General features: G+C 41.3%; 1 protein-coding gene across 1 annotated transcript in view; it reads left to right on the top strand.

The window, feature by feature from the left end:
- The window catches only part of rl (Mitogen-activated protein kinase rl), a 218,067-nt gene that overhangs the window by 108,455 nt on the left and 83,185 nt on the right, over positions 1-26,427 (top strand). Inside the window, exon 5 of the mRNA XM_071687460.1 lies at positions 16,356-16,472. Within this exon, the coding sequence (XP_071543561.1) occupies positions 16,356-16,472 (117 nt within the window). The remainder of the gene's footprint in view (positions 1-16,355; positions 16,473-26,427) is intronic.

Below are 26,427 nucleotides of genomic sequence, written 5' to 3'. Positions count from 1 at the left end.
TTTGACCTTTATGATTCATTCCATGTCCATGTTTCAGCTGCATAAGTCAAGGTCGGGAAGACTATGATGTCCCTTTATCCTTTATTCTTCGATACTTACATCTCTACCATTCATTATTTTGTTAAGGAACCCAATGATGTTTCTGCTATATACTGCTCTCACCCATATCTTTCCTTCCATATCACCAAACTTAGGATAGTTCACAGGTACTTGAATTCTGTCACATCTTCCAGTCTTTCTTTTCCCATATCTATACTGCAGTTGATTACACTTTTTCTCCACTCTATAGGCCTTTGCAAAATCTCTACTTTCGCTCTCTTTCCTTTCACACACCATTACTTTACTTTTACTCAATTGCCTTTGTTTACACACATTATAGAACAAACTTACAATTTTCAATAACTCTTCTTCACTCTCAGCAAACAGCACAGTAACATCTGCAAATAGGCTTGTCACACTTCATGTCTGCACCCTCTTTCCCAGATTTGCTTTCATCTCTCTATCCAAACTTATGTTACAAAACCATGGTGACATCACAGCCTTGCCACGTGCCCACATGCATACTGAAACTTTTGTTTAACTCTCCATCCACTCTTGTAAGTGCAGTTGTTGCTCTGTATAAGGCTTTTACACCATCCAACAGTTGTCCCCCATGCAAAAAATTAAAAAAATCATTGAGCTTTTCACTCATTTGTGTAATATGCTTTCTCCAGATCCATAAAAGCTGCATTCTTACATTTCTCTAGATATTTTTCCTGTCATTTTCATTGCATAAACCTGATCCACACATCCCCTATCTTTCCTAAACACCCCTTTCTCAACATTTGTTCTGCATTCAGTTACATCATTCTGTCAATCAGCTCTTTTGCATCCATTTTTCCAGGTATACTTTAACAGATTTATTCCCCTATAATTGCTTCATACATCTTTTGCACCTTTGCCTTTGAATAAAGGAACAACAATAGCTTTCACCTAATGCTGAGGCACAACTTTCTGCTTCCATGCTTTTCTCTAAACTTTCTTCCGAAATCTTCATCTGCTCTTTCTTTGCTTTCCTCTGCTTCTCAACATTCCATATATGTTTCTTATATTGTTCCCTCCTACTTTGCTGCATTTCCTTTCCATTGGTACATTCCTTTTGAGCTTTCTCCTATACACCTTTTTCTTCTCTTCAACAGCATTTCTAATTCCATTTAGCCTCCATGCAATTCCACATTTTCATATATCTCAAAACTTTTTGTTTATTTATTTATTTATTTATTTTTGCTTTGTCGCTGTCTCCAGCGTTAGCGAGGTAGCACAAGGAAACAGACGAAAGAATGGCCCAACTCACCCACATACACATGTATATACATACACATCCACACACACATATATACATACCTATACATCTCAACATATACATATATATACACACACAGACATATACATATATACACATGGACATAATTCATACTGTCTGCCTTTATTCATTCCCATTGCCACCCCAGCACACATGAAATAACCACCCCCTCCCCCCCTCATGTGCACGGGGTAGCGCTAGGAAAAGACAACAAAGGCCACATTTGTTCGCACTCAGTATCTAGCTGTCATGTAATAATGCACCGAAACCACAGCTCCCTTTCCACATCCAGGCCCCACAGAACTTTCCATGGTTTACCCCAGATGCTTCACATGCCCTGGTTCAATCCATTGACAGCACGTCAACCCCGGTATACCACATTGTTCCAATTCACTCTATTCCTTGCACGCCTTTCACCCTCCTGCATGTTTAGGCCGCGATCGCTCAAAATCATTTTCACTCTATCTTTCCACCTCCAATTTGGTCTCCCACTTCTCCTTGTTCCCTCCACCTCTGACACATATATCCTCTTGGTCAATCTTTCCTGACTCATTCTCTCCATGTGACCAAACCATTTCAAAACACCCTCTTCTGCTCTCTCAACCACACTCTTTTTATTACCACGCATCTCTCTTACCCTAATTTTACTTACTCGATCAAACCACCTCGCACCACATATAGTTCTCAAACATCTCATTTCCAGCACATCCACCATTCTCCGCACACCTTCAGTTTTTCTCCATTCAAACTTACCTCCCAGTTGACTTGTCCCTCAACCCTACTGTGCCTGATAACCTTGCTCTTATTCACATTTACTCTCAGCTTTCTTCTTTCACACACTTTACCAAACTCAGTCACCAGCTTCTGCAGTTTCTCACACGAATCAGCCACCAGTGCTGTATCATCAGCGAACAACAACTGACTCACTTCCCAAGCTCTTTCATCCACGACAGAATGCATATTTGCCCCTCTTTCCAAAACTCTTGCATTCACCTCCCTAACAACCCCATCCATAAACAAATTAAACAACCATGGAGACATCACACACCCGTGCCGCAAACCTACATTCACTGAGAACCAATCACTTTCCTCTCTTCCTACACGTACACATGCCTTACATCCTCGATAAAAACTTTTCACTGCTTCTAACAACTTGCCTCCCACACCATATATTCTTAATACCTTCCACAGAGCATCTCTATGAACTCTATCGTATGCCTTCTCCAGATCCATAAATGCTACTTACAAATCCATTTGCTTTTCATGGTATTTCTCACATACATTCTTCAAAAGCAAACACCTGATCCACACATCCTCTACCACGTCTGGAACCACACTGCTCTTCCCCAATCTGACGCTCTGTACATGCCTACACCCTCTCAATCAATGCCCTTCCATATAATTTCCCAGGAATACTCAACAGACTTATACCCTTGTAATTTGAGCACTCACTTTTATCCCCTTTACCTTTGTACAATGGCACTATGCAAACATTCCACCAATCCTCAGCACCTCACCATGAGTCATACATACATTGAATAACCTTACCAACCAGTCAGCAATACAGTCACCCCATTTTTTGATAAATTCCACTGCAATACCATCCAAACCCATGAAACGAAGCTCAAGGGTAAAGGAGAAGAGTGGTTTGGGAATGTTTTGGGAGTAAAGTGGGGTTTGTGAGAGGACAAGAGCAAGGGAAGGAGTAGCACTACTCCTGAAACAGGAGTGGTGGGAGTATGTGGTAGAGTGTAAGAAAGTAAACTCTAGATTGATATAGGTAAAACTGAAAGTGGATGGAGAGAGATGGGTGATTATTGGTGCATATGCACCTGGGCATGAGAAGAAAGATCATGAGAGGCAAGTGTTTTGGGAGCAGCTGAGTGAGTGTGTTAGTAGTTTTGATGCATGAGACCAGGTTATAGTGATGGGTGATTTGAATGCAAAGGTGAGTAATGTGGCAGTTGAGGGAATAATTGATGTACATGGGGTGTTCAGTGTTGTGAATGGAAATGGTGAAGAGCTTGTAGATTTATGTGCTGAAAAAGGACTGGTGATTGGGAATACCTTGTTTAAAAAGAGAGATATACATAAGTATACGTATGTAAGTAGGAGAGATGGCCAGAGAGTATTATTGGATTACATGTTAATTGATAGGCATGTGAAAGAGAGACTTTTGGATGTTAATGTGCTGAGTGATGCAAGTGGAAGGATGTCTGATCATTATCTTGTGGGGGCGAAGGTGAAGATTTGTAGAGGTTTTCAGAAAAGAAGAGAGAATGTTGGGGTGAAAAGATTGGTGAGAGTAAGTGAGCTTGGGAAGGAGACTTGTGTGAGGAAGTACCAGGAGAGACTGAGTACGGAATGGAAAAAGGTGAGAACAAAGGAGGTAAGGGGAGTGGGGGGAGGAATGGGATGTATTTAGGGAAGCAGTGATGGCTTGCGCAAAAGGTGCTTGTGGCATGAGAAGCGTGGTAGGTGGGCAGATTAGAAAGGGTAGTGAGTGGTGGGATGAAGAAGTAAGATTATTAGTGAAAGAGAAGAGAGAGGCATTTAGACATTTTTTGCAAGGAAATAATGCAAATGAGTGGGAGATGTATAAAAGAAAGAGGCAGGAGGTCAAGAGAAAGGTGCAAGAGGTGAAAACGAGGGCAAATGAGAGTTGGGGTGAGAAAGTATCATTAAACTTTAGGGAGAATAAAAAGATGTTTTGGAAGGAGGTAAATAAAGAACGTAAAGTGAGGGAACAAATGGGAACTTCAATGAAGGAGGCTAATGGGGAAGTGATAAGTAGTGGTGATGTGAAGGTTTGTTGAATGTGTTTGATGATAGAGTGGCAGATATAGGGTGTTTTGGTTGTGGTGGTGTGCAAAGTGAGAGGGTTAGGGAGAATGATTTGGTAAACAGAGAAGAGGTAGTAAAAGCTTCGCGGAAGATGAAAACCTTTTATACAACTACTAATCCTACAACCTTTAACAGTCTTCCTCTAAACATTTGAAACACCTCATTCACATATGCCTGCATCCCTCCATTTATTGCATTTTCACCTAAAGTTTCTGTCACTTTCCTACTCCTTGTGTTCTTAATCATCCATATTTTGGCTTGCCAATGCTTACCTCTCTATTCTTCTTAATGCCATACCTGTACTTTTCCCTGATCCTAACCTCAAGAACTTCAAAATGGTCAGAATCTCAAAAAATTCCTTTCATACCTGTAGCACCCAGCACAACCTTTCTCAGCTTTTCATCCACAGCCACATAGTCATTCAAACCCTTTTCTCCACTTCCATCATTTCACACCCACTTATGTATATACTGTAAATCATCTTATGCTGTAAAAAGGTGCTTGCAAGGAATAAGCCCCTATCAGCACAGATATCCACAAGAAAATTTCCATTTTCATTTACTCCAGGTACTCCCCATCTAGTATTTCCATTTTTCTCACATCCTATCCTCGCATTCATATCACCCATTACAACCTTGTTTCTCTCCTTCTTATACCCATTAATACAATCACTCAAATTTCTCATGAAAGGCTTCATTTTATCCTTAGCTCGCACAGTCTTCATATTCACAGGCACACATACACGGATGGAACCATGGAAGCGGAAGTGGATCATAGGGTGGGGGAGGGGGCGAAAATTCTGGGGGCCTTGAAGAATGTGTGGAAGTCGAGAACATTATCTCGGAAAGCAAAAATGGGTATGTTTGAAGGAATAGTGGTTCCAACAATCTTGTATGGTTGTGAGGTGTGGGCTATGGATAGAGTTGTGTGCAGGAGGATGGATGTGCTGGAAATGAGATGTTTGAGGACAATGTGTGGTGTGAGGTGGTTTGATCGAGTGAGTAACGTAAGGGTAAGAGAGATGTGTGGAAATAAAAAGAGCGTGGTAGAGAGAGCAGAAGAGGGTGTTTTGAAGTGGTTTGGGCACATGGAGAGAATGAGTGAGGAAAGATTGACCGAGAGGATATATGTGTCGGAGGTGGAGGGAACGAGGAGAAGAGGGAGACCAAATTGGAGGTGGAAAGATGGAGTGTAAAAGATTTTGTGTGATCGGGGCCTGAACATGCAGGAGGGTGAAAGGAGGGCAAGGAATAGAGTGAATTGGAGCGATGTGGTATACCGGGGTTGACGTGCTGTCAGTGGATTGAATCAAGGCATGTGAAGCATCTGGGGTAAACCATGGAAAGTTGTGTAGGTATGTATATTTGCGTGTGTGGACGTATGTATATACATGTGTATGGGGGGGGGTTGGGCCTTTTCTTTCGTCTGTTTCCTTGCGCTACCTCGCAAACGCGGGAGACAGCGACAAAGTATAATGAAAATAAAAAAAAAAAATACATACACATACCCATGCATTCTTCACAATTCCAATATTTCCTTTCACCTTCACTGTTTTGGTCCATTCCATCCATGCTCTGTATCTGTAACATCCTCCCTTACTGTCCGTGATAGCACAAGTATACATCCTTCTTTCCCTTTTTCAAGATAATTTTCATTGATTTCCCTTTATGCCACTCCTCCCACACCCTCCTGCGGCATTTATTTATCATTTCCAGTTTTTACACCACTCTGTCAAAGGATGTTTCCCAAGGCCCCAGCACGTCCAAGCTATAATTTTGAATTTCTCTGCAAACTCCCTCTTTTTACCATCATTACTCATCCCGTTAACATTCAGAGCTGTCACTCCCAGTTGCTCAGCCCTTGTACTCCCCAGCATGATTAGTGTACTCGATTCTGCTTCATATCCTTTTGTGCCTCACCCTTAACAGGCCACGGGCAAGAGCACCTGCAGCACAGTGTTTCCCCACTGGTAGTGCTTTCAGATTGTCCAAAAGTTTTAAAAACCATTGCCTGATAGAATTAAGCAGCACATCCCCCTTCAGATTCAGTCTTAAGCTTGTTTGAAATAGGTTGCCACAAAAAAGATGGGATTAGACTTTGATAATCTAGAAAATGAGACTATACCCATGAGGCATTGGATTCTAACTTTTCCCAATTGTTGAACTCTCGGCTGTAGTAGCAGGACCTCCTTACCTCATTCGATGTGAGACTGCCAGTGTTATTAACATACTGTATAATGATCTACATGCAGGAGAATTACTCTTACTAGCTTTGCTTGCTTTCTGATTATATCTTTTCTGCCATATAATCTACAAGTGCCTTTTGCTTGTCTCCCCCATATCTCTTCTCCATGTATATCTACATGTAAATAAGCTTTTATTCAGAGTGGGTTTGAGATTGGAACATGCCTCTCAAAGCAAAAAAATCTACCAGAAACTTATCATTCATTATATATTTGTTTATTTTGCTTTGTCGCTATCTCCCGCGTTAGCGAGGTAGCGCAAGGAAACAGACAAAAGAAATGGCCCAACCCACCCACATACACATGTATATACATACACGTCCACACACGCAAATATACATACCTATACATCTCAATGTACACATATATATACACCCACAGACATATACATATATACACATGTACATAATTCATACTGTCTGCCTTTATGTATTCCCATTGCCACCTCGCCACACATGGAATAACAACCCCCTCCCCCCTCATGTGTGCGAGATAGCGCTAGGAAAAGACAACAAAGGCCCCATTCGTTCACATTCAGTCTCTAGCTGTCATGTAATAATGCACCGAAACCACTGCTCCCTTTCCACATTCGGCCCCACAGAACTTTCCATGGTTTACCCCAGACGCTTCACATGCCCTGGTTCAATCCATTGACAGCACGTCGACCCCGGTATACCACATCGTTTCGATTCACTCTACTCATTGCACGCCTTTCACCCTCCTGCATGTTCAGGCCCTGATCACTCAAAATCTTTTTCACTCCATCTTTCCACCTCCAATTTGGTCTCCCACTTCTCCTCGTTCCCTCCACCTCCGACACATATATCCTCTTGGTCAATCTTTCCTCACTCATTCTCTCCATGTGACCAAACCATTTCAAAACACCCTCTTCTGCTCTCTCAACCACACTCTTTTTATTTCCACACATCTCTCTCACCCTTACATTACTTACTCGATCAACCCCCCTCACACCACATATTGTCCTCAAACATCTCATTTCCAGCACATCCACCCTCCTGCGCACAACTCTATCCATAGCCCACGCCTCGCAACCATACAACATTGTTGGAACCACTATTCCTTCAAACATACCCATTTTTGCTTTCCGAGATAATGTTCTTGACTTCCAAACATTCTTCAAGGCTCCCAGAACTTTCGCCCCCTCCCCCACCCTATGATTCACTTCCGCTTCCATGGTTCCATCCGCTGCCAAATCCACTCCCAGATATCCAAAACACTTTACTTCCTCCAGTTTTCTCCATTCAAACTTACGTCCCAGTTGGCTTGACCCTCAACCCAACTGTACCTAATAACCTTGCTCTTATTCACATTTACTCTTAATTTTCTTCTTTCACACACTTTACCAAACTCAGTCTCCAGCTTCTGCAGTTTCTCACATGAATCAGCCACCAGCGCTGTATCATCAGGGAACAGCAACTGACTCACTTCCCAAGCTCTCTCATCCACAACAGACTGCATACTTGCCCCTCTTTCCAAAACTCTTGCATTCACCTCCCTAACAACCCCATCCATAAACAAGTTAAACAACCATGGAAACATCATGCACCCCTTCCGCAAACCAACATTCGCTGAGAACCAATCACTTTCCTCTCTCTCTACATGTACTCATGCCTTGCATCCTCGATAATAACTTTTCACTACTTCTAACAACTTACCTCCCACACCATATATTCTTAATACCTTCCACAGAGCATCTCTATCAACTCTATCATATGCCTTCTCCAGATCCATAAATGCTACATACAAATCCATTTGCTTTTCTAAGTATTTCTCACATACATTCCTCAAAGCAAACACCTGATTCACACATCCTCTACCACTTCTGAAACCACACTGCTCCTCCCCAATCTGATTCTCTGTACATGCCTTCACCCTCTCAATCAATACCCTCCCATATAATTTACCAGGAATACTCAACAAACCTCTGTAACTTGAGCACTTACTCTTATCCCTTTTAACTTTGTACATTGGCACTGTGCAAGCATTCCACCAATCCTCAGGTACCTCACCATGCGTCATACATACATTAAATAACCATACCAACCAGTCAACAATACAGTCACCCCCTTTCTTAATAGATTCCACTGCAATACCATCCAAACCCTCTGCCTTGCCAGCTTTCATCTTCCACAGAGCTTTTACTACCTCTTCTCTGTTTACCAGATCATTCTCCCTAACCCTCTCACTTTGCACACCACCTCGACCAAAACACCCTATATCTGCCACTCTATCATCAAGCACATTCAATAAACCTTCAAAATACTCACTCCATCTCCTTCTCACATCACCACTACTTGTTTTCACCTCCCCATTTGCCCCCTTCGCTGATGTTCCCATTTGTTCCCTTGTCTTACACACCATATTTACCTCCCCCCAAAACATCTTTTTCTTCTCCCTAAAATTTAATGATACTCTCCCACCCCAACTTTCATTTGCCCTCTTTTTTGCCTTTTGCACCTTTCTCTTGATGTGCCTCTTTCTTTTATACATCTGCCAGTCATTTGCATTATTTCCCTGCTAAAATCATCCAAATGCCTCTCTCTTCTCTTTCACTAATAATATTACGTCTTCATCCCACCACTCACAACCCTTTCTAATCTGCCCACCTCCCACGCTTCTCATGTCGCAAGCATCTTTTGCACAAGCCACCACTGCTTCCCTAAATACATCCCATTCCTCCCCCACTCCCCTTATGTCCTTTGTTCTCACCTTTTCCCATTCTGTACTCAGTCACTCCTGGTACTTCCTCACATATGTCTCTTTCCCAAGCTCACTTACTGTCACCACTCTCTTCACCCCAACATTCTCTCTTCTTTTCTGAAAACCTCTATAAATCTTCACCTTTGCCTCCACAAGATAATGATCAGACATCCCTCCAGTTGCACCTTTCAGCACATTAACATCCAAAAGTCTCTCTTTCGCGCACTTATCAATTAACACGTAATCCAATAACATACTGTCCATCTCTCCTACCTACATTTGTATACTTATGTATATCTCTCTTTTTAAACCAGATATTCCCAATCACCAGTCCTTTTTCAGTACATATATCTACAGTCTCTTCACCATTTCCATTTGCAACACTGAACACCCCATGTCCACCAGTTATTCCCTCAACTTCCACATTACTCACCTTTGCATTCAAATCACCCATCACTGTAACCCGGTTCGTGCATCAAAACTACTACCACACTCACTCATCTGTTCCCAAAACACTTGCCTCTCATGATCTTTCTTCTCATGCCCAGGTGCATATGCACCAATGATCACCCATGTCTCTCCATCTACTTTCAGTTTTACCCATATCGATCTACAGTTTACTTTCTTACATTCTATCACATACTCCCACCACTCCTGTTTCAGGATTAGTGCTACTCTCCCCTTGCTCTTGTCCTCTCACTAACCTCTGACTTTACTCCCAAGACATTCCCAAACCACTTTTCCCCTTTACCCTTGAGCTTCGTTTCATTCAGGGCCAAAATATCCAGGTTCCTTTCCTCAAACATACTACCTATCTCTCCTTTTTTCTCATCTTGGTTACGTCCACACACATTTAGACACACTCAATCTGAGCCTTCGAGGAGGATGAGCACTCTCCACGTGACTCCTTCTTCTGTTTCCCTGTTTAGAAAGTTAAAATACAGTGAGGGAAGGGTGTCATATGTGAGTAGGAGAGATGGCGAGAGAGCATTACTGGATTACATATTAACTGATAGGCATGTAAAAGAGAGTCTTCTGGATGTTAATGTGCTGAGAGGGGCAGCTGGAGTGATGTCTGATCCCTATCTTGTGGAGGCAAAGGTGAAGATTTGTAGAGGTTTTCAGAAAAGAAGAATGCTGGGGTGAAGAGAGAATGGTGAGAGTAAGTGAGCTTGGAAATGAGACTTGTGTGAGGAAGTACCAGGAGAAATTGGGTGCGGAATGGCAAAAGGTGAGAGCAAATGATGTAAGGAAATGGTGGGAGGTGGGCAGATTAAAATGGATAGTGAATGGTGGGATGAAGAAGTAAGATTGTTAGTGAAAGAGAAGAGAGAGGCATTTGGACAATTTTTGCAGGGAGTAGTGCAAATGACTGGGAGATATATAAAAGAAAGCAGCAGGAGGTAAAGAGAAAGGTGCAAGAAGTGAAAAAGAGGGCAACTGAGAGTTGGGGTGAGAGAGTATCATTAGATTTTAGAGTGAATAAGACGTTTTGGAAGGGGGTAAATAAAGTGCGTAAGACAAGAGAACAGATGGGAACATCAGTGAAGGGGGCAAATGGGGAGGTAATAACAGGTAGTGAGGAAGTGAGAAGATGGAGTGAATGTTTTAAAGGTTTGTTGAGAGTGTCTTAGGATAGAGTGGCAGATATAGGGTGTTTTGTTTGGGGTGGTGTGTGAAGTGAAAGTGTCAGGGAGAATGGTTTGATGAACAGAGAAGAGGTAGTGAAAGCTTTGCAGAAGATGAAAGCCAGTAAAGCAGTGGGTTTGGATGGTATTGCAGTGGAAATTATAAAAAAAAAGGTGGTGACTGTGTTGTTGATTGGTTGGTAAGGATATTCAGTGTATGTATGGGTCATGGTGAAGTGCCTGTGGATTGGCAGAATGCATGCATAGTGCCATTGTACAAAGGCAGAGGGGATAAAGGTGAGTGTTCAAATTGCAGAAGGATATGTTTGTTGAGTATTCTTGGGAAATTGTTTTTTTTTTTTTTTTTTTTTTTTTTTTTTTTGCTTTGTCGCTGTCTCCCGCATTTGCGAGGTAGCGCAAGGAAACAGACGAAAGAAATGGCCCAACCCACCCCCATACACATGTATATACATACGTCCACACACGCAAATATACATACCTACACAGCATTCCATGGTTTACCCCAGACGCTTCACATGCCCTGATTCAATCCACTGACAGCACGTCAACCCCGGTATACCACATCGCTCCAATTCACTCTATTCCTTGCCCTCCTTTCACCCTCCTGCATGTTCAGGCCCCGATCACACAAAATCTTTTTCACTCCATCTTTCCACCTCCAATTTGGTCTCCCTCTTCTCGTTCCCTCCACCTCCGACACATATATCCTCTTGGTCAATCTTTCCTCACTCATTCTCTCCATGTGCCCAAACAATTTCAAAACACCCTCTTCTGCTCTCTCAACCACACTCTTTTTATTTCCACACATCTGTCTTACCCTTACGTTACTTACTCGATCAAACCACCTCACACCACACATTGTCCTCAAACATCTCATTTCCAGCACATCCATCCTCCTGCATACCACTCTATCCATAGCCCACGCCTCGCAACCATACAACATTGTTGGAACCACTATTCCTTCAAACATACCCATTTTTGCTTTCCGAGATAATGTTCTCGACTTCCACACATTCTTCAAGGCTCCCAGAATTTTCGCCCCCTCCCCCATCCTATGATCCACTTCCGCTTCCATGGTTCCATCCGCTGCCAGATCCACTCCCAGATATCTAAAACACTTTACTTCCTCCAGTTTTTCTCCATTCAAACTCACCTCCCAATTGACTTAACCCTCAACCCTACTATACCTAATAACCTTGCTCTTATTCACATTTACTCTTAACTTTCTTCTTTCACACACTTTACCAAACTCAGTCACCAGCTTCTGCAGTTTCTCACATGAATCAGCCACCAGCGCTGTATCATCATGGAACAGCAACTGACTCACTTCCCAAGCTCTCTCATCCCCAATAGACTTCATACTTGCCCCTCTTTCCAAAACTCTTGCATTCACCTCCCTAACAACCCCATCCATAAACAAATTAAACAACCATGGAGACATCACACACCCCTGCCGCAAACCTACATTCACTGAGATCCAATCACTTTCCTCTCTTCCTACACGTACACATGCCTTACATCCTCGATCATAAAAACTTTTCACTGCTTCTAACAACTTTCCTCCCACACCATATATTCTTAATACCTTCCACAGAGCATCTCTAGCAACTCTATCATATGCCTTCTCCAGATCCATAAATGCTACATACAAATCCATTTGCTTTTCTAAGTATTTCTCATATACATTCTTCAAAGCAAACACCTGATCCACACATCCTCTACCACTTCTGAAACCACACTGCTCTTCCCCAATCTGATGCTCTGTACATGCCTTCACCCTCTCAATCAATACCCTCCCATATAATTTACCAGGAATACTCAACAAACTTATACCTCTGTAATTTGAGCACTCACTCTTATCCCCTTTGCCTTTGTACAATGGCACAATGCACACATTCCGCCAATCCTCAGGCACCTCACCATGAGTCATACATACATTAAATAACCTTACCAACCAGTCAGCAATACATGGGAGGATATTTATTGAGAGGGTAAAGGCATGTACAGAGCATCAGATTGGGGAAGAGCAATGTGGTTTCAGAAGTGGTGGAGGATGTGTAGATTAGTTATGTGCTTTGAAGAATGTATGCAAGAAAAACTTAGGAAAACAATTATTTGCTTTGAAGAATGTATGTAAGAAATACTTAAAAAAATGGATGAATTTGTATCTAGCATTTATGGATCTGGAGAAGGCATATGATATGGTGGATAGAGATGGTTTGTGGAAAGTTTTAAGAGTATATGGTGTGGGAGGTTTGCCTGAAGCAGTGAAAAGTTTTTATCAAGGATGTAAGGCATATGTACTAGTAGGAAGAGAGGAAAGTGATTGTTTCCCAGTGAATGTCAGCTCGCGGCAGGGGTGCGTGATGGCTTTATGGTTGTTTAGTCTGTTTATGGATGGGGTTGTTAGGGAGGTGAATGCAAGAGTTTTGGAGAGAGGGGCAAGTATGCAGTCTGTTGTGGATGAGAGTGCTTGGAAAGTGAGTCAGTTGTTCGCTGATGATACAGCGCTGATGGCTGATTCGGGTGAGAAACTGCAGAAGCTGGTGACTGAGTTTGGTAAAGTGTGTGAAGGAAGAAAGTTGAAATTAAATGTGAATAAGAGCAAGGCTATTAGATTCAGTAGGATTGAGGGAGAAGTCAATTGGGAGGTAACTTTGAATAGAGAAAAACTGGAGGAAGTGAAGTGTTTTACATACCTGGGAGTGGATGTGGCAGCAGATGGAACCATGGAAGCGGAAGTGAGTCACAGGGTGGGGGAGGGAGCGAAGGTTCTGGGAGCATTAAAGAATGTGTGGAGGGCAAGAATGTTATCTCGGAGAGCAAAATTGGGTATGTTTGAAGGAATGGTGGTTCCAACAATGTTATATGGTTGTGAGGCATGGGCTATAGATAGGGTTGTGCGGAGGAGGGTGGTTGTGTTGGAAATGAAATGTTTAAGTACAGTATATGATGTGAGGTGGTTTGATCGAGTAAGTAATGAAAGGGTAAGAGATGTGTGTGGTGATATAAAGAGTGTGGTTGAGAGAGCAGAAGAGGGTGTGTTAAAATAGTTTGGACACATGGAGAGAATGAGTGAGGAATGATTGACAAAGAGGATATGTGTGTCAGAGATGGAGGGAAGAAGTGGAAGACTAAATTGGAGGTGGAAGGATGGAGTGAAAATGATTTTGAGGGATCAAGGCCTGAACATACCGTAGGGTGAAAGGCGTGCAAGGAATAGAGTGAATTGGAAGGATGTGGTATACCGGGGTCGACATGCATTCAGTGGATTGAACCAAGGGGTTTAGGGTAAACCATGGAAACCAAGGTCTGTGGGGCCTGGATGTTGAGAGGGAGCTGTGGCTTTGGTGCATTACACATGACAGCTCTGCTAGAGACTGAGTGTGAATGAATCTGGCCTTTTTTGTCTATTCTTGGCACTGCCTTGCTGGGGGGGATGCTAGTTCGTGTGTGGTAGGGTGACGATGGGAATGGATGAGGGCAGCAAGTATGGATATGTACATGTGTATGTATACATATATCTGTGGATGTATATGCTTGTATACATAGAATTGTATATGTATGTATATGTGCATGTGTGGGCGTTTATGAATATACATGTGTGTGTGGGTGGATTGAGCCATTCCTCATCTGTTTCCCTGCGCTACCTCACTAATGCAGGAGAAAGTGGTTAGATATAATTAAAAAAGAATGTAAAAATAGTTTTGATAATAACATAACTAGAGAATGGATGTGAGCAAAGGAGACCTTTTCTTCATCTGTTCTGAGCACTGCCTAGATAATGCAGGAAAAGGCAAACAAGTATGAAAGGAAGAAAAATTGTAATGTTGTAATGATAAATGTGACTGTGTTGTTGATTTGGTTAGTTAGCATTTGCCTTGTATGCATAGATCATGGTGAGGTACTTGAGGATTGGCAGAATACATGTATAGTGCCATTGTGTAAAGCCAAGGGGGATAAAGATGAATGTTCAAACTACTAAGGTATAAGTTTGTTGAGGGTGCCTGGTAAGTTGTTTAGGAGAGCATTGAATAAGGGGGTGAGGGCATGTACAGAGCATCAGATTTGGGAGGAACAATGTGGTTTCAGAAGTGGTAGAGGATATGTGGATCAGATGTTTGTCTCAAAGGATGTGTGTAAGAATTACTCAGAGAAACAGAAGATTTTTATGTAGCATTTATAGGTTTGGAGAAAACATATGATGGGGTTGATAAAGATTTCTTTTGGAAGGTCTTAAAGATATATGGTAATGGAGGAATGCTTTTAGAAGCTGTTTGAAGTTTTTACCAAGGATGTAAGGTTTGTGTGCAAGTGGGAAGAGAGGAGAGTGAATGGTTCTGAGTGAAGGTTGGTCCACAGCAAGGATGTGTAATGTTACCGTGGCTGTTTAGCTTGTTTATGGATGGGATTGTGAGGAAGATTAATGTGAGAGTGTTGGAGAGATTGGCAAATATGCAGTCTGTAGGGGATGAGGGGCCTTGGGAAGTAAGTCAGTTGTTGTATGCTGACATATTCGAAAGAGAAACTGCATAAGTTGGTAACTGGGTTTGGAGGATTGCGTGAAAGGTGGAAGTTGAGAGTAAATGTGAATGAAAGTAATGTTATTGGATTTAGCAGGGTTGACGGAGAGGTTAGTTGGGATATGAGTTTGAATGGAGAGAAATTGGAGGAAGTGAAGTGTTTTAGATACCTGGGAATGGTCATGACAGTAAATGGAACCATGGAAGTGAGTCATAGAGTGAGTGAGGGGACAACATTCTGGAATGCTGAAGATTGTGTGAGGAGATCATCTTGGAGGGGAAAACAGGTATATTTGAAGGTATAGTAGTCTTAAGATGGGTTATAGATAAGACTCTGCAGAGGAGGGTGAATGTGTTGGAAGTGGAAAGCATAAGGACAGCATGTAATGTGAGATAGTTTGCTCAAGTAAGTGATTAAAAGGGTAAGAGAGAGGTGTCACAATGAAGAGTGTGGTTGAGTGAGTTGAAGACGGTTTGTTGGAATGGTTTGAGCATAATTAGAGAATGAGCAAGGGGAGGTTAACAAATATGATACATGTGTCAGGAGTGGAGGGAATAAGGAGAAGGGGTAGATCAAATTTGAGATGGAAGGATGGAGTGAAAAAGATTTTGTGATCAGGATCTGAAAATGCAGGAGGGTGAAAAGCATGGGATAAAGTGAATTGGGACAATATGATATATAGGGGCAGACGTGCTACCGAAGGACTGAAACAGGGAATGTGAAGCAGCCAAGATGAACCATAGAAAGATTTGTGGGGCCTGGTTGTGATTTAGGTGCATTACACACAATAGCTACAGTGTGGATGTGAGTGAATGCAGCCCTTCTTTTTCTGCTCCTGGTGTTACCTCACTAAGTGGGAAATGGTGATCAAGTGTGAAAAAAATAATCATAATATAGAGATTATGTCTTTGGCTGTGTCCTGAACTCTAATTCTTATAAACAGCTTTTGGAAATAGATTTTGACAAAACTCTGCAAATTTTTGTAAGATTAAACATTTTCAGTGATTTCTAATGAGGCTTTACTGTATTACAGATTTGTGATTTTGGTTTGGCTCGAGTTGCAGATCCAGAGCATGACCACACTGGGTTTTTGACAGAGTATGTTGCCACCCGTTGGTATCGTGCACCAGAAATTATGCTGAATTCAAAGGTGAGTTTTCTCATATATTTTATGACAAAGGATCGAGTAACAGACAGCAGTCTACATTAAGGTGAGCCCTTGAATTAAAAACTTGGGAAAAGGAAATGGGGAAAAAGAGAGAGTATTCTGAGAGATTTTACCTTTTAAAAAAAGAACAAAATGTAATTGTAAATAGAGTCAAGAGACAGTGTTGCAAAGTTTGTTATTATGGATTAAGGAACAGAAATCAGAATGGCCAACTCCTAAGTTGCCAGTGGCCATACTGTGATTATGCTGTGTAGTGGTTCTCTGATTAGTGTGAGGCAGATTAAATGATAGAGGCACATGAGTTGCGAGAGTCTCACAAGCAAAAACAAAAGTAATATCTAAATGGGAGAGCAGAAGTGTGACACGCACAGTGTAAGGGAAGTGGATTGAGTTGATCTGAATGGAGTAGTAGATAAGTTGGATTACATGGTCTTTGTCAAGTGAGTACATGGAGGAGGAGCTGCCTCAGGTGTGAAAAATGTGCTCCATATAAGGATGGATCATTCATTGTGCATAACCAGCATACTCATTTGGAAGTAAAGAATATTTAGTATCTAAACAATTCCTCAAATTACTTAGATCTTTAAGCTTGCCTTTATGGATATGATGATAAGTCATGTATGTTTATTTCATGAGTATCAAGTCTATAGAAACATCAAAACAGATGGGAAAATTATGAGAGTTTCAGAGAGAGAAATAGGAAGATGTTAGCTTTAGGAAGTGTTGACCCTTTTGGTATGTAGTTGATCTTTTTTGGCCTCCCCAGCATTCAGTAAACAGCATTTTTTTTTCATGGAAAGATTCTAAAGAAATATAAAACCATTATTTCATTCTATGGATAAAACTTTACCATTCTTAGTTTAGGAAAACATTATTTTCCGAATTAACCAATCCTGATTAAGCAGAAAAGTTTAACTTTTCTGTATGATTGGGTTTACAGAAAACTTTTAAAATCGTGGTTTTTTCCTGTGAATTAAAAGCTAAGCACTCCTGGAATAGGAAATTACACATTATTTACCAGATTGGTTAATCCTCATCATAGGTCATCTGAGTATTTTGGGGGTGCAGTGTGTGCTTCAAATGGTTGTGAGCACTAAAGACATGGCAAGTCACTGAGGTCTCCAGGCAGCTTCTGTGACGCAGTAGTACATGTAGAACTCGGTTACACAAGAAACTGAGTTTGGTATGATGTTCATACTACCCTATAACATAACAGTAAATTGATATGTATAACACTGAAAGTGTTAGTTCTCTGAATTATATTGGCCCTATTGGGAAATCATACCAGTTTGAATTCATTTAAGATAGAACACACACACACACACACACACAGACACACACACACAGACAGACACACACACACACACACATCCACATACACACCACACACACACACACACACACACACACACACACACACACACACACACACACACACACAGATGCACACACACACACACACACATACACACACACACACACACACACCACACCACACACTGTAGAAATTTCACAGCAATCAGTGACAACAAATACACTGGTAGAAGGACTTCTTGGAGTGTACATTTTGCAGCTGTAAGAGTGATACCTTTATGTTTGAGTGCCATAAACTTAAACTTGTGGTGATATGGGAAGAAAGAAGGTACAGTTTTGTTGAAAAGTTATGATTTAGAAAAAACATGATTACCCTGATAGTTTATGTAGATAGTTTATTTGGGTCCCATTATGACAGTTGATTGTCAAAAACAGACTCACAACTTATCATATTATTATAGAAACTTAAAGGAATTACACCTTCTGACTTTTTTATGTCTTTTAACATTATGTTCAATTTCATAAAATTAGGCTTGAGTGAATAAACTTGTAAACTATGCATAGGACTGAAAGGGTAAGAGGAGACAACACCTTGGTCAGGTGAGAAAAAATGAGCAGATATGGAAGAAATGGAGAAAGACAGTGCTATGTTACCAGTGTATGAATGTATTCGAAATGTTATTTGGCCTATACTGCTTGCTTATATCTAAAGAGAGGTGTGTTTGAGTTGCATGAAGTTATATGAAGATTAGCCTCAGGAGTTGAAGATATACTGGAGTTATCCAAAATTGGTTTAGAGAATAGATTTTTTTTTTTTTTTTTTTTTTTTTTTTTTTTTTTTTGCCGCTGTCTCCCGCATTTGCGAGGTAGCGCAAGGAAACAGACAAAAGAAATGGCCCAACCTCCCCCCTCCATACACATGTATAGTCATACGTCCACACACGCAAATATACATACCTACACAGCTTTCCATGGTTTACCCCAGACGCTTCACATGCCTTGATTCAAACCGCTGACAGCACGTCAACCCCGATATACCACATCGCTCCAATTCACTCTATTCCTTGCCCTCCTTTTACCCTCCTGCATGTTCAGGCCCTGATCACACAAAATCTTTTTCACTCCATCTTTCCATCTCCAATTTGGTCTCCCTCTTCTCCTCGTTCCCTCCACATCCGACACATATATCCTCTTGGTCAATCTTACCTCACTCATTCTCTCCATGTGCCCAAACCATTTCAAAACACCCTCTTCTGCTCTCTCAACCACGCTCTTTTTATTTCCACACATCTCTCTTACCCTTACGTTACTTACTCGATCAAACCACCTCACACCACACATTGTCCTCAAACATCTCATTTCCAGCACATCCATCCTCCTGCACACAGCTCTATCCATAGCCCATGCCTCGCAACCATACAACATTGTTGGAACCACTATTCCTTCAAACATACCCATTTTTGCTTTCCGAGATAATGTTCTTGACTTCCACACATTCTTCAAGGCTCCCAGAATTTTCGCCCCCTCCCCCACCCTATGATCCACTTCCGCTTTCATGGTTCCATCCGCTGCCAGATCCACTCCCAGATATCTAAAACACTTCACTTCCTCCAGTTTTTCTCCATTCAAACTCACCTCCCAATTGACTTGACCCTCAACCCTACTGTACCTAATAACCTTGCTCTTATTCACATTTACTCTTAACTTTCTTCTTCCACACACTTTACCAAACTCAGTCACCAGCTTCTGCAGTTTCTCACATGAATCAGTCACCAGCGCTGTATCATCAGCGAACAACAACTGACTCACTTCCCAAGCTCTCTCATCCCCAACAGACTTCATACTTGCCCCTCTTTCCAAAACTCTTGCATTCACCTCCCTAACAACCCCATCCATAAACAAATTAAACAACCATGGAGACATCACACACCCCTGCCGCAAACCTACATTCACTGAGAACCAATCACTTTCCTCTTTTCCTACACGTACACATGCCTTACATCCTCGATATATCAACCAAATACAGTGACTGTATTAGAAAATTAAAATTACTCTGTTATGTGTAAGATAGGCAGACAAGATAGGATGACAAAAATGTCTAGAATTATCTTTAGAAAAACCCTCTTAGGGACAAAAGATGAAGTTTGTGAGAGATTGAGAGATTAGCTTAATGAACTGATTGGAAAGGCATTACTAGACTCTTGCTTGCTTGTGGTTGCACCACAAAGGAAAAGTTTTTTGGCAAGTTTGCATCATAGGAGTAAAATCTTACTGAAGAACTTCTTACTCAATTGGATCCCTCCTTTCCCAGCTGCTGATGGTAGCATATGAAATGTTCCATCATAATCCTAGAGAAAGGAGGACCAAAGGTGAGTCACATAGGAGAGATCACCACTGTATACCTGGTGTGGAAGCCATATCAGTGACTGGGAAATAGGGAGTGGGATTCTCTTCTTGAGAAACTGAGTTAAGGATAATTTCAAGGACTTTGGAGGTAGAAGAAGTGAGAGTAGTGAGCTGACAGTCAGATCAGTTAGAATGCAGTTTCTTTTTTAGGGATTAGCTGCACCAAGCCATGTTCCCAAGAAGTATAAGTGGATTTTTAGGCAGATGCACAGTACAAAGTATGATTTTTATATCAAAATTAATCAGAATAATTTATCTTGAATAGATTTTCAATTATCATATAGGGATAACTAGTAATTCATGAGTAGAAAATAAAAGATAATAGTTATGTTTTGAATTACTTATGTAGCAGTAGATTTATTCAGTCAATGTGTACACAAAAATGTAAAGATGAATGATATGGAAAACGTTGCACATGAAGAAGTAATCGCAAAGGAAATAAAGTGCATACCAGGTAATAAACGAACTGGTGGGAAGATGAAAGAATGGGATTAACTCGCTGTCAGACTTATGAACAGCACTGTTCTGACATGGCATATGCTGGTACAAAGTAGTGATACACACTGAAATTGAAATCTGTATGACCTGTAATTGATCTCGCACAATTTTTTTTTTTTTTTTTTTTTTTTTTTTTTATACTTTGTCGCTGTCTCCCTCATTTGCGAGGTAGCGCAAGGAAACAGACGAAAGAAATGGCCCAACCCCCCCCCCCATACACATGTACATACACACGTCCACACACGCAAATATACATACCTACACAGCTTTCCATGGTTTACCCCAGACGCTTCACATGCCTTGATTCACTCCACTGACAGCACGTCAACCCCTGTATACCACATTGCTCCAATTCACTCTATTCCTTGCCCTCCTTTCACCCTCCTGCATGTTCAGGCCCCGATCACACAAAATCTTTTTCACTCCATCTTTCCACCTCCAATTTGGTCTCCCTCTTCTCCTCGTTCCCTCCACCTCCGACACATATATCCTCTTGGTCAATCTTTCCTCACTCATTCTCTCCATGTGCCCAAACCATTTCAAAACACCCTCTTCTGCTCTCTCAACCACGCTCTTTTTATTTCCACACATCTCTCTTACCCTTACGTTACTTACTCGATCAAACCACCTCACACCACACATTGTCCTCAAACATCTCATTTCCAGCACATCCATCCTCCTGCGCACAACTCTATCCATAGCCCACGCCTCGCAACCATACAACATTGTTGGAACCACTATTCCTTCAAACATACCCATTTTTGCTTTCCGAGATAATGTTCTCGACTTCCACACATTTTTCAAGGCTCCCAAAATTTTCGCCCCCTCCCCCACCCTATGATCCACCTCCACTTCCATGGTTCCATCCGCTGCCAGATCCACTCCCAGATATCTAAAACACTTCACTTCCTCCAGTTTTTCTCCATTCAAACTCACCTCCCAATTGACTTGACCCTCAACCCTACTGTACCTAATAACCTTGCTCTTATTCACATTTACTCTTAACTTTCTTCTTCCACACACTTTACCAAACTCAGTCACCAGCTTCTGCAGTTTCTCACATGAATCAGCCACCAGCGCTGTATCATCAGCGAACAACAACTGACTCACTTCCCAAGCTCTCTCATCCCCAACAGACTTCATACTTGCCCCTCTTTCCAGGACTCTTGCATTTACCTCCCTAACAACCCCATCCATAAACAAATTAAACAACCATGGAGACATCACACACCCCTGCCGCAAACCTACATTCACTGAGAACCAATCACTTTCCTCTCTTCCTACACGTACACATGCCTTACATCCTCGATAAAAACTTTTCACTGCTTCTAACAACTTACCTCCCACACCATATATTCTTAATACCTTCCACAGAGCATCTCTATCAACTCTATCATATGCCTTCTCCAGATCCATAAATGCTACATACAAATCCATTTGCTTTTCTAAGTATTTCTCACATACATTCTTCAAAGCAAACACCTGATCCACACATCCTCTACCACTTCTGAAACCGCACTGCTCTTCCCCAATCTGATGCTCTGTACATGCCTTCACCCTCTCAATCAATACCCTCCCATATAATTTACCAGGAATACTCAACAAACTTATACCTCTGTAATTTGAGCACTCACTCTTATCCCCTTTGCCTTTGTACAATGGCACTATGCACGCATTCCGCCAATCCTCAGGCACCTCACCATGAGTCATACATACATTAAATAACCTTACCAACCAGTCAACAATACAGTCACCCCCTTTTTTAATAAATTCCACTGCAATACCATCCAAACCTGCTGCCTTGCCGGCTTTCATCTTCCGCAAAGCTTTTACTACCTCGTCTCTGTTTACCAAATCATTTTCCCTAACCCTCTCACTTTGCACACCACCTCGACCAAAACACCCTATATCTGCCACTCTGTCATCAGACACATTCAACAAACCTTCAAAATACTCATTCCATCTCCTTCTCACATCACCACTACTTGTTATCACCTCCCCATTTACGCCCTTCACTGAAGTTCCCATTTGCTCCCTTGTCTTACGCACCCTATTTACCTCCTTCCAGAACATCTTTTTATTCTCCCTAAAATTTACTGATAGTCTCTCACCCCAACTCTCATTTGCCCTTTTTTTCACCTCTTGCACCTTTCTCTTGACCTCCTGTCTCTTTCTTTATACTTCTCCCACTCAATTGCATTTTTTCCCTGCAAAAATCGTCCAAATGCCTCTCTCTTCTCTTTCACTAATACTCTTACTTCTTAATCCCACCACTCACTACCCTTTCTAAACAGCCCACCTCCCACTCTTCTCATGCCACAAGCATCTTTTGCGCAATCCATCACTGATTCCCTAAATACATCCCATTCCTCCCCCACTCCCCTTACTTCCATTGTTCTCACCTTTTTCCATTCTGTACACAGTCTCTCCTGGTACTTCCCCACACAGGTCTCCTTCCCAAGCTCACTTACTCTCACCACCTTCTTCACCCCAACATTCACTCCTCTTTTCTGAAAACCCATACTAATCTTCACCTTAGCCTCCACAAGATAATGATCAGATCCCTCCAGTTGCACCTCTCAGCACATTAACATCCAAAAGTCTCTCTTTCGCACGCCTGTCAATTAACACGTAATCCAATAACGCTCTCTGGCCATCTCTCCTACTTACATAAGTATACTTATGTATATCTCGCTTTTTAAACCAGGTATTCCTCGCACAATTTATGCCCAAAAATATCTTGGGTATTTTTTTCCCCATATTTGCCATTTCCTGCATTAGTGAGGTAGTGTCAAGAACTTGTCCCCCTTCTCTGTTCCTTCTTTTGGAAAAATGAAAATTAGAGGGGAGGATTTCCAGCCTCCCACTCCCACCCCTTTTAGTTGCCTTCTATGACACACAGGAAATACATAGGATGTATGTATTCTTTCTCCCCTATCCATAGGAATGATTGTTCATACACAGATTGAATACGAAAAACCTGAGAGAGTCAAGGGTATCCACAGTGCAGCACTAAACAAGTAATCACAATAATACCTTATTCTGTCTGTGGGGAAAGATTTGTCCATTAGAAGCCAAATTCTATTACTTCCCAAATTTTCTAAGGAACATTGATAAATGAAGTATCAACAATTGTAATGGAAACTTGCCTTATTCCTCTGAGGTAGGAGGTGTTCAGGGAGTATTAAAGACTTCCCTGAATCAAAAGGAAATAACTCTGTTTTCACCTGAATTGTCTACTGGTCAGAAATGGGACCTGCATGAAGCACAAGCTACTTTGACATGCTCAAGATGTTCAAAACTTTTCCCCATTTCAGCACTGTTGAGGTGTTTCTTAGTTCTCTTGTCATTGATAGTACTTTTATCTGCCATGATTTAACACAAAAAGACTGGCCTTTGTACCATCAAAAATATTGCACTTGCATGAAAACACGGGCACCAAGTTTGTTTATGTGTTAACCAATTGGAGCTTGTACTCGCAAGTGTTGATCAAACTCATGTCTTGTTTTTTCTTGAGATTTTTACTTAAATTATTTGTATGTGTAGAAAAAGTATTACACCATGAATTATTGTAAATATTTGTAAAACTGTGTGTGTGTGTGTGAAGAGAGAACATCATATGTTAAGATAAAAGAAAAAATGCACCAAGAGTATGTGCAACAGGCTACCATGTGTTCTCCTGACTGTCAGCATCATGGACTGAGGTTTGCAACTGACATAATTTAGTTACATTGAAAACTCAGTCCAGTCGGGTCTTAGCTTACTGGCTGAATTTGTGATGTACCAAACTTTTACAGACATGTAGAAATGTCCATTAGATCCTAAACAAACTTTTTCTGTTATAGGTGGGTTAGTCAGGGTTTATGAAGAGTTGAATGGGGTTTACTTTATAACAAATATCGTGCGGTTTGATTTTACTTGTTTGGTGAACTCAAATGAATAAAATGTTCTGGGTACAATTCCTCCATCTATAAGATTTACCCTTTCGTATGCCATGAGATATACTCATTTCACTACCCAGATGTTAATAATGATGATTATCCCTTTATCTGTGATGTATGCTTCATTTCTGATGTGCATTTGAATACATTATTTACATATGTTTTCTTTGATGATAGAGTGGCAGATGTAGGGTGTTTAGGTCATGGTGGTATGCGAAGTGAGAGAGTCAGGGGTAGTGATTTGTTGAAAAAAGTAGAGGTGGTGATAGCCTTGTGGAAGATGAAATCTGGCAAGGTGGTGAGTTTGGATGGTATTGCAGTTGAATTTATCAAGATGGTAGGTGACTGTTATTGATTGGTTGTAAGTATACTCACTGTATGTATGGATCATGGTGAAGTGCCTGAGGACTGGAGTTATTCATGTCATTGTATAAAGGCAAAGGGGATAAAGGTGAATGTTCAAACTACAGAAGCATAAGTCTGTTGAGTTTACCTGGAGAATTAAATGGGAGGGTCTTGATTGAGAGTTGTGGATGTTAATGTGCTGAGAGGAGCAGCTGGAGGGATGTCTGATCACTATCTTGTGGAGGCAAAGGTGAAGATTTGTAGAGGTTTCTAGAAAAGAAGAGAGAATGTTGGGGAGAAGAGAGTGATTAGAGTAAGTGAGCTTGGAAAGAAGACTTGTGTAAGGAAGTACCAAGAGAGATTTGAGTTTAGAGTGGCAAAAGGTGAGAGCAAATGGTGTAAGGTGAGTGTGGGAGGAATGAGATGTATTTAAGAAAGCATTGATGACTTGTGCAAAAGATGCATGTGGCATGAGAAAGGTGGGAGTTGGGCAGATTAGCAATGGTAGTCAGTGGTGGGATGAAGAAGTAAGATTGTTAGTGAAAGAGTAGAGAGAGGCATTTGGAAGATTCTTGCAGGGAAGTTGTGCACATGACTTGGAAATGTATTTAAAAAAGCAGCAGGAGTTCAAGAGAAAGGTGCAAGAGGTGAATAAAAGGTCATATGACAGTTGGGGTAAGAGAGTATCATTAAACTTCAGGGAGAATAAAAAGATGTTTTGGAAGGAGGTAAATGAAGTGCGTAAGACAAGAGAACAAATGGGAACATCGGTGAAGGGGGCAAATGGGGAGGTAATAACACATAGTGATGAAGTGAGGAGGGGATGGAAATAGTATTTTGAAGACTTGTTGAATGTGTTTGATGATAAGAGTGGCAGATATAGGTTGTTTTGGTTGGGGTGGTATGCGAAGAGAGAAGGTGAGGGAGAATGATTTGGTAAGCAGAGAAGAGGTAGTGAAAGCTTCGCAGATGATGAAAGCCAGCAAAACAGCGGGTTTGGGTGGCATTGCAGTGGAATTTATTAAAAAAGGGGGTGACTGTGTTGTTGATTGGTTGGTAAGGATATTCATTTTATGTATGTATAGATCATGGTGAAGTGCCTGAGGATTGGCAGAATGCATGCATAGTGCAATTGTACAAAGGTAAAAGGGATAAAGGTGTTTGTTCAAATTATAGAGGCATAATTTTGTTGAGTACTCATAGGAAATTATGTGGAAGGGTATTGATTGAGAAGGTAAAGACATATTCAGAGCATCAGATTGGGGAATAGAAGCTTGAAAAATGTATGTGAGAAATTCTTGGAAAAAGATGGATTGGTATGTAGCATTTATGGATCTGTAAAAGGCATGTGATAGGGTTGATAGAGATGCTTTGTGGAAGGTTTTAAGAGTATATGGTGTGAGAGGTAAGTTGCTAGAAGCAGTTAAAAGTTT

This window comes from Panulirus ornatus, chromosome 3 (assembly GCF_036320965.1).
Source record: "Panulirus ornatus isolate Po-2019 chromosome 3, ASM3632096v1, whole genome shotgun sequence".
In the NCBI taxonomy this organism is placed as follows: Eukaryota; Metazoa; Arthropoda; class Malacostraca; order Decapoda; family Palinuridae; genus Panulirus; species Panulirus ornatus.
The sequence above is the reverse complement of the archived record's forward strand: the minus strand, read 5'-3'. Positions and strand labels throughout refer to the sequence as shown.